We start from the raw sequence: 16,230 nt of genomic DNA, 5'->3' as shown, positions 1-16,230 counted from the left end.
ACAGCATATTCACACCAATAAGGGACATAAAAGAGTGAAATGAGGTGTTTGAGGTAGGTATAGTATGGAAAATACAGTAAAGTACATTATGAAACATTCTGCGTACTTACAGCAAGTCCATGGCCATCTCGATGAATAACCGCCTCCTCTCAGACTCTGACGGTAAGAAGGATTTCCTGAAGCACTTGCAGTACACTGTTCATGAAGTCTTGCACTGAACTTAGTCATTCGCACTCAGAAGTCCATTCTCTTCACAGTGCACACTCTTGTCTAACTTATGCTCCATTGTAACTTAATAAGTGTTGCACTCTGCACTTTAACTCTTTCCACTCTTATAACCATTTTCTAAAGCAAAAACACACAAGTCTATTTACGTTAAATTTAGTTCAAAAATTGTTTGTCTTTTCACTCACAACTGTAAATCCTTAACACAATGCACTGTTTTTTTCACTGCACAACACTGTAAATTCCCGTGTGGTCTAGTGGAGAAGTTCTTAGCGTCTATTCACTGTCAGAGTCCAAGAGTATCACTGGCAGGTGACCTAGGGGTGTGTCGCTGGGTCGTGGTGATGGCGTACCCACTGCAAACAACTCGGAAGATAGACGCGAACTCACATTGAGCGGTGACTCCACCGTGGCTGATGTGCTGGGCTGTGGCTCGGAGCATGAGGGCCTGTCTTGGGGAGGCAACGGAGTGGAGCCAGGGATGGGCACAGCGGGGGTCACAGGCCTGAAAAAGCTGTCAATCGTTGATTGACACAAAGAACGACGATTCTGACGATTTATGATGCGCTATCTGAAAGCACGCACTTCCTCCACAAGTCCCAAGGGCCCCATCTCCCTGTCGCAGTCCGGGTGTTCCAGGTAGTCCAGAATGAACTCTAGGTGTTCCCAGAGTGCGCTCAGCTTGGGGATGGCTGGAGCTGTGTCATGCTGAGAGGAGTCCGCATCATCTTCACCGTCCTCGTCGGATTCTTCAAGCTGGGTACTGACACCTGCAACTGAAGATGTGATCTCGATATCAGACAGGGTCTGATACCCAGGATCGCCCTCGTCATCATCCAACCACTCACGCACTTCGTCCACATCAACATCGTCGCCAATTTAGAGGCGAGTATGGAAAATATTTAGCAGTATCCAGGGTACTTACAACATGTCCGTGCTTTCGCAATGAATAACCCGCCTCCTCTCAGACTCTGACAGTAAGAAGGTGCACCTGAAGTACCTACAGTAATCCAGTGTTGCACTGTACTTACTCCATTGCACCCTGAATTCTAATTTCTTAACACCGCACATTCTTTTCTTAGTTGCGATACTCTTGAAACTCACCAGTGTTACACTCTGAATTTAAGTCTTTGTACTCTGAATTCTAATTTCTTAACACTGTGCATTCTTTTCTTAGTAGTGCTGCACTTGAAACTCACCAGTGTTGCACTCCGCACTTAAGCATTTGCACTCTGAATTCTAATTTCTTACAACTGCACATTCTTTTCTTACTTGCTCTTGCACTTGAAACTCTCCACTGCACAGTAGAACTCTACACTTAATCCTTTGCACTCTAAATTCTAATTTCTTAACACTGTACATCATGTTCTTTACACTGTACAACACTGTAAATTCCCGTGCGGTCTAGTAACAAGTTTTTGCTGTTTATTCACTGTCAGAGTCCGAGAGTAAGTGCTGCAGGTTCGCTGGGACGTGGTGATGGACTACCCACTGCAGACAACTCTGAAGATAGCCGCAAACTCACGTCTAGTAGCAACTCCACCGTGGTCAATATGCTGGGCTGTGGCTCGGAGGTGGAAACCCTGTCTTGGGGAGGCAGTGGTGTGAAGCCAGGGCCTGAAGGAACTGTCAATGGTTGATTGACGTAAGGAATGGCGATTCTGGCAACTGATGATGCACTGCCTAAAAGTGTGCACTTACTCCACAAATCACCAGGACCCCATCTCCCTGTCACAGTCCGGGTGTTCTAGGTAGTCAAGAACGAACTCAATGTGCTCCCGGAGTGCGCTTAGCTTGGGGATGGCTGAGTAGTGGCGAGCTGAAAGAAGTCCTCATCGTCCTCGTCGGAATCATCAAGCTGGGTACCTGTACCGGCAACTGAAGATGCGATCTCGATATCAGACATGATCTGATACCCAGGATCGCCCTCGTCGTCATCCAACCACTCAAGCACTTCGTCCACATCAACGTCGTTGCCAGCCACATGAAGACATGCATGGAAGTAATCCACATCAAAACCTAGAATGTTGTGCACCACATCAGCTCCAAGAAGCAGACAAGACCAACCACTTTCCAGAGTCTTGACAGAGACTTCCCCCCATGCATTGGCCTAATTATAGATGGCTGACTTGATGTTGTAGCGGCGAAGGTTTTCCACAGTCCACTGGCCTTGAGTGTTCCATTCCTCCCTGCGCTTGTCCTCATCCTCGAGAACAACCATCACCTCATCCAAAAACTTCCAATGGTACAGCCTCATCGTTGGATGAGAGCAGTCGTATTATGTGGCAAAAACATTACCAAATATATCTGTGTCATTTATCGTTCCCCCAATGCTTCTTCGGAACCCAGTGTATTTGATTCCATATCCACTCAGTTGAGTAACCTTGACCTTGCCCTTGGCAATGAAATTACCATTTTGGGTGATTTTAACATACACAATGTTGAATGGTTATTGCATTCTGCCCGGACTGACGACGCTGGTCTAGAATGCGAGCTGTTTGCGGAATCGTTTAATCTCACCCAGTTGGTAGAGCAACCAACCAGAATACCTGATAATCCTGACCATAATGCCCATCTCTTGGATTTATTCTTGACAAATAATCCAGATCAATACAGGATAGAGGTACTGTCACCACTTGGATCCTCTGACCACAATCTCATCAAAGCCTCATTAGTTAACCCTCCTACACCTCCCCATTCTGAACCTGTCAGGGTGACCTGATGGCACTTTGACAGGGCAGACTGGGATGGATTTAGAAATTATCTTGCTGATGTTCCATGGCAGTCTTTCTTCTCTAGTGATCCCAAATCTACCCAGTCCCACATTTGCGACTTAATACTAGCTGGTATGGATTTATTCATACCAAGTCAACAATTCACTAAAAGATCAAACTCTCCAAAATGGTTTGATGGCAATTGTGCCAGAGCAACAGCCCAAAAGTCATTAGCATATAACTCTTACTTAAAATCAAAAACATCTGAATCACTCTCCCACTTTAAAATTGCTAGAAATCATGCAAAAGCAGTATTAAATCTATCTAAATCAAACTTTCTTCAAAAGCAAGCATCAAAACTACTTAACAACCCTAATGACAATAGAATATTCTGGTCAACTCTTAATTCTTTCAATAATAACTTTAACAAGTCATCTTCCATTCCCCCACTAAAATCTTCAGATGGCAATATTACAAATAACCCACATGGGAAAGCAGATATCTTTGCTAGTACCTTTGCCAGATACTCTACCATAGATGATATCAGCCAGAATGTCTCAGCACTGGAACTTGATTCTCCCGAAATTGCCCCACTTAAAATACAGACAAGATACATAAAATCCATCCTAGACAATCTGCCTACCAACAAAGCTCCAGGCCCAGATGGAATTCCACCAATTGTTTTGAAAAAGTGTTCCCCTGAACTTGCCTCTGTCCTAGCTAAATTATTCAGACTATGCATACGTACTTCTTTATTCCCAAATTCATGGAAAGAAGCCAATATCCACCCAGTTCCGAAGAAAGGAAGTTCGTCTGACCCCTCCAATTACGGACCAATAGCTGTCACATCTTCTCTTGGTAAGGTATTTGAAACTTTAATTAATAAGCATATTCTTAAACATCTTGAATCCAACAACTTAATTAGTGATAGACAATACGGTTTTTGCCACGAAAGATCCACCATTGACATACTCAATCTCTTAACTCATACCATCCATCAATCAATTGATCTTTTTGGAAAAACTCATGCAGTAGCTCTTGGTATCTCTAAAGCTTTCGACAGAGTATGGCACCGTTCCCTGCTGTCCAAACTCCCTTGCTATGGACTAACGTCTTTTGTTCCTTTGATTTCTTCTTATCTTAGTGACAGGAAAATAAGAGTAAAAGTAGATGATGTATATTCGAATTTCCACTCAATTAATGCCGGCGTGCCGCAGGGATCAGTTCTGGCGCCAACCCTATTTCTGGTTCATATTAATGATCTCTTATCTGTCACTCACAATCCCATTCACTCATATGCAGATGACTCAACACTACATAGTTCATTCACACTCAGACATCCATTTACAAAGTCTAATATTTCTACCTCTCAACTCAGTACAGCCATCTCCATAAATCAAGATCTATCTACAATCAGTGAATGGGGACAAAACAACCTTGTCTCTTTTAATGCTAGTAAAACTAAATATATACAGTTTACTAATAGACAGATATTGCCAGATTCGTACATTACCTTCAGTGCTACTAATATTCCCATCTCCAAAAGTATTAAAATTCTTGGCGTCTCACTTAACAGTGCCCTCAGCTGGACCTCTCATGTCAGATCACTTGCTAAAACCGCCTCAAGGAAACTTGGATTATTGTACAGAGTCCGTAACTTCTTCGCCGATGAGCAGTTAGCTATAATTTATAAGTCATGTGCGCTCTCAGCTTGAATATTGCTCACCCTTGTGGAATGGTTGTGGAGAGGTTGCATTAAGACAACTAGACAAAATTCAGAATAAAGCTGTTAGAATCATTAACAACCCTGCCATTACATATAAACTACCTCCCCTACAAGTAAGAAGGAATGTTGCCTCTCTTGCATTATTTTACAGATATTTTTTTAGCAAATGCTCTGACGAAGTTGCGTCCATGGTGCCACCTCTCCATGCCTTCCCTCGTGCTACACGGGCATCTGGTAGCGCTCATGACTGGAATGTCACTCAACCATATTGCAGAACTTCTACCTATCAGAATTCTTTCATTCCCCGAACTGCATCTCTCTGGAACTCGCTTCCCCAGAGTTGTTTTCCTCCAAATTTCAACCCATAACTGTTCAAGTCTAACTGTTACAGATATTTTATGAACAGAGGACACCAATAATCTGGTGTATGGATTTTTTTTTTTTTACCTATTTGTTTTTCCTTCCTCCGTTCTGTAAAAAAAAAAAAAAAAAAACTAATGCGGTAATTCTTAGCCACCAACTCCTTGTCAGACAGATGCGCAGGTGCATTGTCCAAGAGGAGGGCCTTTACCTGGTCGCGCGGGATTCCTAGTGTGTTCGTCAGGTAATGGATGACCTCCTTGACGAAGTGCTGGTGAAACCAGTCTCTGAAGATCTGGGCTGTGAACCAAGCCTTCACAGAATGGTACCACACAACAGGAAGGACATCCATCACCCCACGAGGACACCGAGGCTGCTTTGCACGGCTAACAATAACGGGCTTGAGCCGGTGCATGCCATTAGCACTGGCGCAACACAAAGCAGATATCCGTTGCTTTGAGAGCTAGAAGCAGGCACACGCTTCTCCATCTCCTCTGCTACAGTTTTCACTGACAGCGAGCGATAGAATAGACCAGTTTCATCAGCACTGTAGACTTGACCGAAAGTGAGGCCCTCCCTGTCGATCAAGCCCTTCACCTTCTGCCGAAACTCCTCTACTCCCTCCTTGTTGGCATCCAGAGCTTCCCCATGGGCCATACGGTTGGTAAGTCCATGGCATAACTTGAAAACGAAGATTCAACCCTCGGATGCCTTGAAGTCTGAGGTGTCGTGTAGCCTGGCAAACTTCTCGGCGGCAGCCTTCAACTCCGTACCACGCACCAGCACATCAGCAGCACGTTGTTGTCGATACCAAATCAGCGTGAAGCAGTCGATTTCTGCACACCTGGAGAGTAAATAACCTTCCTCTCCACGTTGCGTTTGGTCTTCAGTGCAAAGTCAGCTGTGTACTGGGTGAGTTTGTCCCGGGATTTCTTGATATCAAACAAGGTAGAGCGGGCCAGGATGAATTCTCGGAGGATGACAGACGTCGACCATCCTGCGTACAACTTCTCCAATATCTCCCTCCTCTTCTCCACAACCAGAACCACTCGTTTCCTCTGCTCGGGCAGCAGGGCCATCATCACACACGAGTAAGAGGCAGCAGAGGAAAAACAGGGCCTGAACGAGGTTGGGCACCACCACAAAAGTGAGCACGTGGGTGGCCATGGTGATGAGCATGCACTCACGATGATGGGTAAGCAGGAAATGGGGAGGAGGCAGCGTTGCGCTGGAGGACATCAGCGGAAGTATGCGGCAAAACACAGTCGGTCGGTGCCACGTGCCAAATTCAAATTACATGTGAAAAAACATCTTTTTTTTTTTTTTTTTTTTTTTTTTTTTTTTTTTTAAGGTTCCGAAGATCCAGGTCTAAAATGTCAGGATATTGGGGTGTCTGGTTACTGGACATCTGGATATTACAGGGATTACTATATACAGTAAACTCTCAATCATCCTTTGTAATTCAGCCAAGCCCTACGCCGAATAACATAAAACTGCAGATATTGCATATCCAGCTTAACATTCAGCTTTGAGCCAGATACTGTGATTCTATCTGTCTCGACCCTCCATCCTAAAAACTTTACCAGAGTAAGAGATGAAAACTAAGCATATAAAAACAATACAGTAATGATACGGTACACTAATACAGTACTGTACATACAGTAGAGCACCAGGGTTTCATGACATCCAGACTGCCAAAACAAACTTTAGCAGCAGCCATGAAACATTCCAGTGATTGAATATTCACGAAAAAAAAAAAAAAAAAAAAAAAAAAAAAAAAAACGCATTTCAGCCCCCTCCGGCACCACAAGTTTTGGATTCTCACCACAGCGATGTGAGTGCCAACACTCAGTTTCAGCCTTTTTCCCACAAGTGTTCAGTGTGTCCACAAGCTGACTGTTACACTCTCGCCTCCTTGATTAGCAGTTCATGGAAATAAGTCATCTTGTGCTTAAAGTGGAGCTGGAGGTTGACAGGGTGGTAGTGGAAACGGTGTAAGACACCGTGAACCTGGAACAACAGGTGGTAAAGGGAAGGCCAAGCAAGACTATGGCAAGGGGGTGAAAAAACACAAGTATGATTATCAGTTAAGAAATAAAATCGTGGTAGAAATTGAGAAAGGTGCTTGAAACTCTGAAATATGCAAATGTAAAATGTGCCAGAGTCAATTGTGCATTGTATGAGAAAGTAGGTGAGTGAACCTGAAGCAAAACTCATAAATCCTCGCACAGCATTGTGTGGAATAACCCGGTAGCTCCCTGACTGTTGACTGTAGTACTGCAGCTGGTGAAGCTGTTGCACTGCACAGTACAAAATTCCCTTTTGATCTAGTGGCGTACCCTGATAAGCTTAGTTGGAAGAGGCATGTGATGAATAGCACATGAGTGTTTTGAAAAAGTGTTCCCCTGAACTTGCCTCTGTCCTAGCTAAATTATTCAGACTATGCATACGTACTTCTTTATTCCCAAATTCATGGAAAGAAGCCAATATCCACCCAGTTCCGAAGAAAGGAAGTTCGTCTGACCCCTCCAATTACAGACCAATAGCTGTCACATCTTCTCTTGGTAAGGTATTTGAAACTTTAATTAATAAGCATATTGTTAAACATCTTGAATCCAACAACTTAATTAGTGATAGACAATACGGTTTTTGCCACGAAAGATCCACGATTGATATACTCAATCTCTTAACTCATACCATCCATCAATCAATTGATCTTTTTGGAGAAACTCATGCAGTAGCTCTTGATATCTCTAAAGCTTTCGACAGAGTATGGCACCGTTCCCTGCTGTCCAAACTCCCTTGCTATGGACTAACATCTTTTGTTCCTTTGATTTCTTCTTATCTTAATGACAGGAAAATAACAGTAAAAGTAGATGATGTATATTCCAGTTTCCACTCAATTAACGCCGGCGTGCCGCAGGGATCAGTTCTGGCACCAACCCTATTTCTGGTTCATATTAATGATCTCTTATGTCACTCACAATCCCATTCACTCATATGCAGATGACTCAACACTACATAGTTCATTCACACTCAGACATCCATTTACAAAGTCTAATATCTCAACCTCTCAACTCAGTACAGCCATCTCCATAAATCAAGATCTATCTACAATCAGTGAATGGGGACAAAACAACTTTGTCTCTTTTAATGCTAGTAAAACTAAATATATACAGTTTACTAATAGACAGATATTGCCAGATTCGTACATTACCTTCAGTGCTACTAATATTCCCATCTCCAAAAGTATTGAAATTCTTGGTGTCTCACTTAACAGTGCCCTCAGCTGGACCTCTCATGTCAGAACACTTTTTTTTTTTTTTTTTTTTTTTTTATGCGAGGAAGAAGGAACCAAAGGCCATGAGCCCGCAGTAACAGTTCCCTCCAAGAGAAGAACAAAATACAGTACAATAGAGAGCCAAATTCAAGATCCGATCATTTTGAGATGCCTGGACACACTACATTTGAAAGACTGGAGATCATAGGCAGCAGGAAAAACAGACAGAGGGAGACAGTTCCAGAGCTGACCTGTTGCATAAATGAAAGACTGGGAGTAACGGTTAACTCTTGCATTAGAGAGTTGGACAGAAAAGGGATGAGAGTTTGCTGCCAGACGGGTGCTACGCGCCCGTCGTAGAGGTGGAGGAATGCAAGCAGACAGTTCAGAGGAGCAGTGACCATTAAAGTCGCGATAGAAAAGAGATAAAGATGCAACAGTGCGGCGAAGAGACAGAGGTTGAAGGGAGTCAGTAAGAGGAGGAGAGTTAATGAGACGAAAAGCCTTTGACTCCACCCTATTGAGAAGAGCTGTATGTGGGGAGCCTCCCCACACATGAGAGTTGTACTCCACACAGGGGCGGGGGCATTTATGGTCTCCCCCCCCCCTGGGGACTCCGAGGCTGGGTGAATTGACACCATTTTTGGTGAATTTTGAATAGGAAGTGTAGTGTGTACTGTGCATGTAGTTTGGTGAAGATAGTTAGAGAAATTTGTACTGGAGAGCATGCTGGCCTACTCTCTGTGTAACTGAGACACTGAAAAAGTTCAGCAAAGGGGGATGGTCAGGAACTAGTTCTGAGGGCTGATGAAACGGGAGCTCCAGCACTCCCTGTCATCAGCTTTCCATCCGCCTCAGAGAAACTTGGATTATTGTACAGAGTCCATAACTTCTTCGCCGATGAGCAGTTAACTATTATTTATAAGAGTCATGTGTGCTCTCAGCTTGAATATTACTCACCCTTGTGGAATGGTTGTGGAGAGGTTGCATTAAGACAACTAGACAAAATTCAGAATAAAGCTGTTAGAATCATTAACAACCCTGCCATTACATATTAACTACCTCCTCTAGAAGTAAGCAGGAATGTTGCCTCTCTTGCATTATTTTACAGATATTTTTTTGGCAAATGCTCTGACGAAGTTGCATCCATGGTGCCACCTCTCCATGCCTTCCCTCGTGCTAAACGGGCATCTGGTAGCGCTCATGACTGGAATGTCACTCAACCATATTGCAGAACTTCTGCCTATCAGAATTCTTTCATTCCCCGAACTGCATCTCTCTGGAACTCGCTTCCCCAGAGTTGTTTTCCTCCAAATTTCAACCCATAACTGTTCAAGTCTAACTGTTACAGATATTTTATGAACAGAGGACACCAGGAATCTGGTGTATGGATTATTTTTTTTTTTTACCGATTTGTTTTTCCTTCCTCCGTTCTGTAAAAAAGAAAAAAAGAAAAAAAAAAAAAACCTAATGCGGTAATTCTTAGCCACCAACTCCTTGTCAGACAGATGCGCAGGTGCACTGTCCAAGAGGAGGGCCTTTACCTGGTCGCGCGGGATTCCTAGTGTGTTCGTCAGGTAATGGATGACCTCCTTGACGAAGTGCTGGTGAAACCAGTCTTTGAAGATCTGGGCTGTGAACCAAGCCTTCACAGAATGGTACCACACAACAGGAAGGACATCCATCACCCCACGAGGACACCGAGGCTGCTTTGCACGGCTAACAATAACGGGCTTGAGCCGGTGCATGCCATTAGCACTGGCGCAACACAAAGCAGATATCCGTTGCTTTGAGAGCTAGAAGCAGGCACACGCTTCTCCATCTCCTCTGCTAGAGTGTTCACTGACAGCAAGCGATAGAATAGACCAGTTTCATCAGCAATGTAGACTTGACCGAAAGTGAGGCCCTCCCTGTCGATCAAGCCCTTCACCTTTTGCCGAAACTCCTCTACTCCCTCCTTGTTGGCATCCAGAGCTTCCCCATGGGCCATACAGTTGGTAAGTCCATGGCATAACTTGGAAACGAAGATTCAACCCTCGGATGCCTTGAAGTCTGAGGTGTCGTGTAGCCTGGCAAACTTCTCGGCGGCAGCCTTCAACTCCGTACCACGCACCAGCACATCAGCAGCACGTTGTTGTCGATACCAAATCAGCGTGAAGCAGTCGATTTCTGCACACCTGGAGAGTAAATAACCTTCCTCTCCACGTTGCGTTAGGTCTTCAGTGCAAAGTCAGCCGTGTACTGGGTGAGTTTGTCCCGGGATTTCTTGATATCAAACAAGGTAGAGCGGGCCAGGATGAATTCTCGGAGGATGACAGATGTCGACCATCCTGCATACACCTTCTCCAATATCTCCCTCTTCTTCTCCACAACCAGAACCACTCGTTTCCTCTTCTTGGGCAGCGGGGCCATCATCACACACGAGTAAGAGGCAGCAGAGGAAAAACAGGGCCTGAACGAGGTTGGGCACCACCACAAAAGTGAGCACGTGGGTGGCCATGGTGATGAGCGTGCACTCACGATGATGGGTAGGCAGGAAATGGGGAGGAGGCAGCGTTGCGCTGGAGGACATCAGCAGAAGTATGCGGCAAAACACAGTCAGTCGGTGCCACGCGCCAAATTCAAATTACAGGTGAAAAAAATGTCGGATTTTTTTTTTTTTTTTTTTTTTTTTTTTTTTTTTTTTTTTAAAGGTTCCGAAGATCCAGGTCCAAAATGTCAGGATATTAGGGTGTCTGGTTACTGGACATCTGGATATTACAGGGATTACTGTATACAGTAAACTCTCAATCATCCTTTGTAATTCAGCCAAGCCCTACGCCGAATAACATAAAACTGCAGATATTGCATATCCAGCTTAACATTCAGCTTTGAGCAAGATACTGTGATTCTATCTGTCTCGACCCTCCATCCTAAAAACTTTACCAGAGTAAGAGATGAAAACTAAGCATATAAAAACAATACAGTAATGATACGGTACACTAATACAGTACTGTACATACAGTACTCGTCAGAGGTATTCAGCGTTGTCCGCCGGGCACGCAATACTTATAGCCCAAAAAGAATCACCCATTTTTGGGGGTAAGAATTGAGCCACAAGTTTGAGCTCCGAGCATGACGCCACGGTAGCCTGAGGCCTTCCAACACGCTGGTAGGTTCCCGCCTTAGTCGCCCACGGGCTGCCTGAGAGAGAGGAACTCCGCCGAGTGTCCCTCTCAAATTGCGCCATTTTTTACCGAGTGTCACGCAGTGTTTTGGCCTTTAAAACTTTGTTATGGCACCTACCCGTGAACTATCGAGTGAAATCATATCCCAGATCATTGCTCTAAAGGAGGCAGGCCACCAGACAAAGGAAATTAGTGAATTGGTTGGTGTGGCACGATCGACAGTGCGTCGTTGGTGTGCGTGGTTTCGGGAGGAAAACAGTGGTAAAGTTCCCACAAAGAAACCGAGGTCTGGTAGGCCTAGGAAAACTTCCTCAAGGTCTGTTAATGTTTTAAAACGTGCAGTGGAGTTTAATGCTCGTGTGAGTGCAAGGAAAATTAAGGAGAGCAACCCAGAAGTGTTTGGTGAGGTGTCAGTGAGAACAGTGTCTCGTAGGGTGCATAAGCTTGGTTACACAAGTCACAGGCCTGTGAAAAAGCCTCTTCTCTCTAGCAGCCAGAGAATTCGTAGGCTTGCCTTTGTTAATAAATATCTAAACTGGGGTGAGGAGCAATGGTTGTCAGTGTTGTGGTCTGATGAGGCAACGTTTAGTGTTACCTGTAACAGAGGAGCACGCAAAGGTGTGACCCACTTGACCCACGGTATATAGAAAGCACAGTTAAACATCCTGATTCACTCATGGTATGGGGTTGTTTCTCAGGGAAGGGTTTGGGGAAGCTTGTTGTACTTCCCAAGAACCTCAGAGTGAATCAGGATGTTTACCTGGAGCTTCTGTGTGATCATTTACCAGACTCCTTCGAGCTAACAGGTGCACGAGTGTTTCAGCAGGACGGTGCACCTGCTCACAAGGCCAAATCGGTCACCAATTGGCTTCGTGACTGTGAGGTATCATTCATGACAGACTGGCCAGGAAATAGCCCAGACCTCAACCCGATTGAAAACCTCTGGTACCTCGTAAAGAAGAGTCTCCAAGGGAAGGACGTGAGCTCTCTGCCTAAGCTGGAAGCCGCCATTCGTGACTCCTGGGACAAAATACCGCTCCAGCACCTCAGGAGCCTCGCCCTTTCACTTCCAAGACATCTCAGGTCCGTGAAGAAACGTAAAGGCTACCCTACGAAGCACTAAAGGTAAATAAAATGCATTATTTATATGTTTTTTCAATGTTGAAAGGTTTGTTTCTCAGGAGGGACGCAGGGCGCTCCATACTTCTAACGAGCACTGTACAGTAGAGCACCAGGGTTTCATGACATCCAGACTGCCAAAACAAACTTTAGCAGCAGCCATCAAACATTCCAGTGATTGAATATTCATGGGAAAAAAAAAAAAAAAAAAAAACGCATTTCAGCCCCCTCCGGCACCACAAGTTTTGGATTCTCACCACAGCGATGTGAGTGCCAACCCTCAGTTTCAGCCTTTTTCCCACAGGTGTTCAGTGTGTCCACAAGCTGACTGTTACACTCTCGCCTCCTTGATTAGCAGTTCATGGAAATAAGTCATCTTTTGCTTAAAGTGGAGCTGGAGGTTGACAGGGTGGTAGTGGAAACGGTGTAAGACACCGTGAACCTGGAACAACAGGTGGTAAAGGGAAGGCCAAGCAAGACTATGGCAAGGGGGTGAAAAAACACAAGTATGATTATCAGTTAAGAAATAAAATTGTGGTAGAAATTGAGAAAGGCGCTTGAAACTCTGAAATATGCAAATGAAAAATGTGCCAGAGTCAACTGTGCATTGTATGAGAAAGTAGGTGAGTGAACCTGAAGCAACACTCATAAATCCTCGCACAGCATTGTGTGGAACAACCCGGTAGCTCCCTGACTGTTGACTGTAGTACTGCAGCTGGTGAAGCTGTTGCACTGCACAGTACAAAATTCCCTTTTGATCTAGTGGCGTACCCTGATAAGTTTAGTTGGAAGAGGCATGTGATGAATAGCACATGAGTGTTTTGAAAAAGTGTTCCCCTGAACTTGCCTCTGTCCTAGCTAAATTATTCAGACTATGCATACGTACTTCTTTATTCCCAAATTCATGGAAAGAAGCCAATATCCACCCAGTTCCGAAGAAAGGAAGTTCGTCTGACCCCTCCAATTACAGACCAATAGCTGTCACATCTTCTCTTGGTAAGGTATTTGAAACTTTAATTAATAAGCATATTGTTAAACATCTTGAATCCAACAACTTAATTAGTGATAGACAATACGGTTTTCGCCACGAAAGATCCACCATTGACATACTCAATCTCTTAACTCATACCATCCATCAATCAATTGATCTTTTTGGAAAAACTCATGCAGTAGCTCTTGATATCTCTAAAGCTTTCGACAGAGTATGGCACCGTTCCCTGCTGTCCAAACTCCCTTGCTATGGACTAACGTCTTTTGTTCCTTTGATTTCTTCTTATCTTAATGACAGGAAAATAAGAGTAAAAGTAGATGATGTATATTCCAGTTTCCACTCAATTAACGCCAGCGTGCCGCAGAGATCAGTTCTGGCACCAACCCTATTTCTGGTTCATATTAATGATCTCTTATGTCACTCACAATCCCATTCACTCATATGCAGATGACTCAACACTACATAGTTCATTCACACTCAGACATCCATTTACAAAGTCTAATATCTCTACCTCTCAACTCAGTACAGCCATCTCCATAAATCAAGATCTATCTACAATCAGTGAATGGGGACAAAACAACTTTGTCTCTTTTAATGCTAGTAAAACTAAATATATACAGTTTACTAATAGACAGATATTGCCAGATTCGTACATTACCTTCAGTGCTACTAATATTCCCATCTCCAAAAGTATTGAAATTCTTGGTGTCTCACTTAACAGTGCCCTCAGCTGGACCTCTCATGTCAGATCACTTGCTAAAACTGCCTCAGAGAGACTTGGATTATTGTACAGAGTCCGTAACTTCTTCGCCGATGAGCAGTTAGCTACAATTCATAAGAGTCATGTGCGCTCTCAGCTTGAATATTGCTCACCCTTGTGGAATGGTTGTGGAGAGGTTGCATTAAGACAACTAGACAAAATTCAGAATAAAGCTGTTAGAATCATTAACAACCCTGCCATTACATATAAACTACCTCCCCTGCAAGTAAGAAGGAATGTTGCCTCCCTTGCATTATTTTACAGATATTTTTTTGGTAAATGCTCAGACGAAGTTGCATCCATGGTGCCACCTCTCCATGCCTTCCCTCGTGCTACACGGGCATCTGGTAGCGCTCATGACTGGAATGTCACTCAACCATATTGCAGAACTTCTGCCTATCAGAATTCTTTCATTCCCCGAACTGCATCTCTCTGGAACTCGCTTCCCCAGAGTTGTTTTCCTCCAAATTTCAACCCACAACTGTTCAAGTCTAACTGTTACAGATATTTTATGAACAGAGGACACCAGTAATCTGGTGTATGGATTTTTTTTTTTCCCCATTTGTTTTTCCTTCCTCCGTTCTGTAAAAAAAAAAAAAAAAAAAAAAAAAAAAAAAAAAAAACTGAAGCAGGTAGGGGATCACCACAAAAGCAACCACATGTGCCACCATGACAACTTTCACGAGGGACAAGTTTACTCAGTGGCTGTCACGCGGGAAATAGAGCAACTAAAGGGACATCTAGTGGACAGTGGGTGAACTACTGAGCCAGGCGGCAAGCCACCACTGGGCTATTCTCGCCTGCCTGGGCAAGAAATGTTCGCCACCAAAATTTCATCCTGGAGGTGAGAATTTAGCACGGATATTTTGAAAAAATATAAGATTAATGGTTTAATACAGCCACATCACAGCGCATGGATAGTGGATTGTCCAGGTAGTGGCCTTCCGGATAATATGGTGATTACTGCAATTTATTATTATTTTCCCTTCACAGCTAATATCAGGAGAACAGGAGACTCTCCTCGTCCTTCCTACAAAATCATATCACAGTTATTAGAAGAAACTAATGCAGTTTTTCTCCAAATCTGGTCTCTGTTCATTACCTGTGATAGTACATGGTGGGGGCTTCAAGGGGTGTGCTTGTAGCGTAGTCTAAGGCTTCGTATATACTTGACAGATCAGCATATTTTACATACACTCTGAAAAGAAAGAAAAGATATAAAGTACTGTACTCTCAAAAAAAAAACAATCGACTGAAAAATAATAATGCAGGTAAGTCCTTCTTAGGTCTCTTCTGTTCTTTCTGGTTGGTATTCCAAAGTAAATTACAGAAAAATTGCTTATTAATACTTCATCGCAACCAACAGTGCAGATTTTCGAGTTTTTCTAGAATTACAGTGAGGCATCAATTGGATTAAAAAGGAAAGCTAAATAAACTAATTGGGGGGGAAGAGTGTGTTGTAAATCAGAAGTTCAATGTTTTGTTTTTCATTTAAATTTTAAAGGCTCCAACATGCTTGTGTGCATCAGTCTTGGTCACCTAATGGTGGCATTCCATGCTGCTCCATCTCTGGCAGCCTCCCTATTCAGTCCCTTATCCCTGAGGCCACATTCAATGACCTCGTCCCACGTCTTTTTCGGTCTACCTCTTGAAACCGAACCCTTAACATTAACGCTTCTCACTTTCTGCACCCAATTTTTTTTTTTTTATGCTAGGAAGAAGGAACCAAAGGCTAGCAGCCTGCAATAACTGTTCCTTCCAGGAGAAAAACAAAATACAAGAGATAGCCATATTCAAGATCTGATAATTTTAAGATGCCTGGACACACTGCGTTTGAAAGACTGGAGATCATAGCTAGCAGGATATACAGACGGGGAGACAGTTCCAG

The 16,230-nt window shown here is 43.7% G+C and overlaps 2 protein-coding genes across 3 annotated transcripts in view; one reads left to right on the top strand and one right to left on the bottom strand.

The window, feature by feature from the left end:
• The window catches only part of LOC145417526 (tryptase-like), a 386,101-nt gene that overhangs the window by 72,548 nt on the left and 297,323 nt on the right, over window positions 1–16,230 (top strand). The gene's annotated exons all lie outside the window — the stretch shown is intronic.
• LOC145417451 (transmembrane protein 53-like) overlaps window positions 1–16,230 on the bottom strand; it is a 208,102-nt gene that overhangs the window by 39,086 nt on the left and 152,786 nt on the right. For both annotated transcript variants that reach the window (XM_080286145.1, XM_080286144.1), the window contains exon 5: window positions 15,445–15,540. In XM_080286145.1, coding sequence (XP_080142271.1) covers window positions 15,445–15,540 — 96 coding nt within the window. The remainder of the gene's footprint in view (window positions 1–15,444; window positions 15,541–16,230) is intronic.

The sequence above is a fragment of the Coenobita brevimanus genome, chromosome 110 (genome assembly GCF_032717465.1).
Source record: "Coenobita brevimanus isolate Jiangsu-jjx chromosome 110, ASM3271746v2, whole genome shotgun sequence".
NCBI lineage: Eukaryota > Metazoa > Arthropoda > Malacostraca > Decapoda > Coenobitidae > Coenobita > Coenobita brevimanus.
This window is presented reverse-complemented; position numbering and strand designations above follow the sequence as displayed.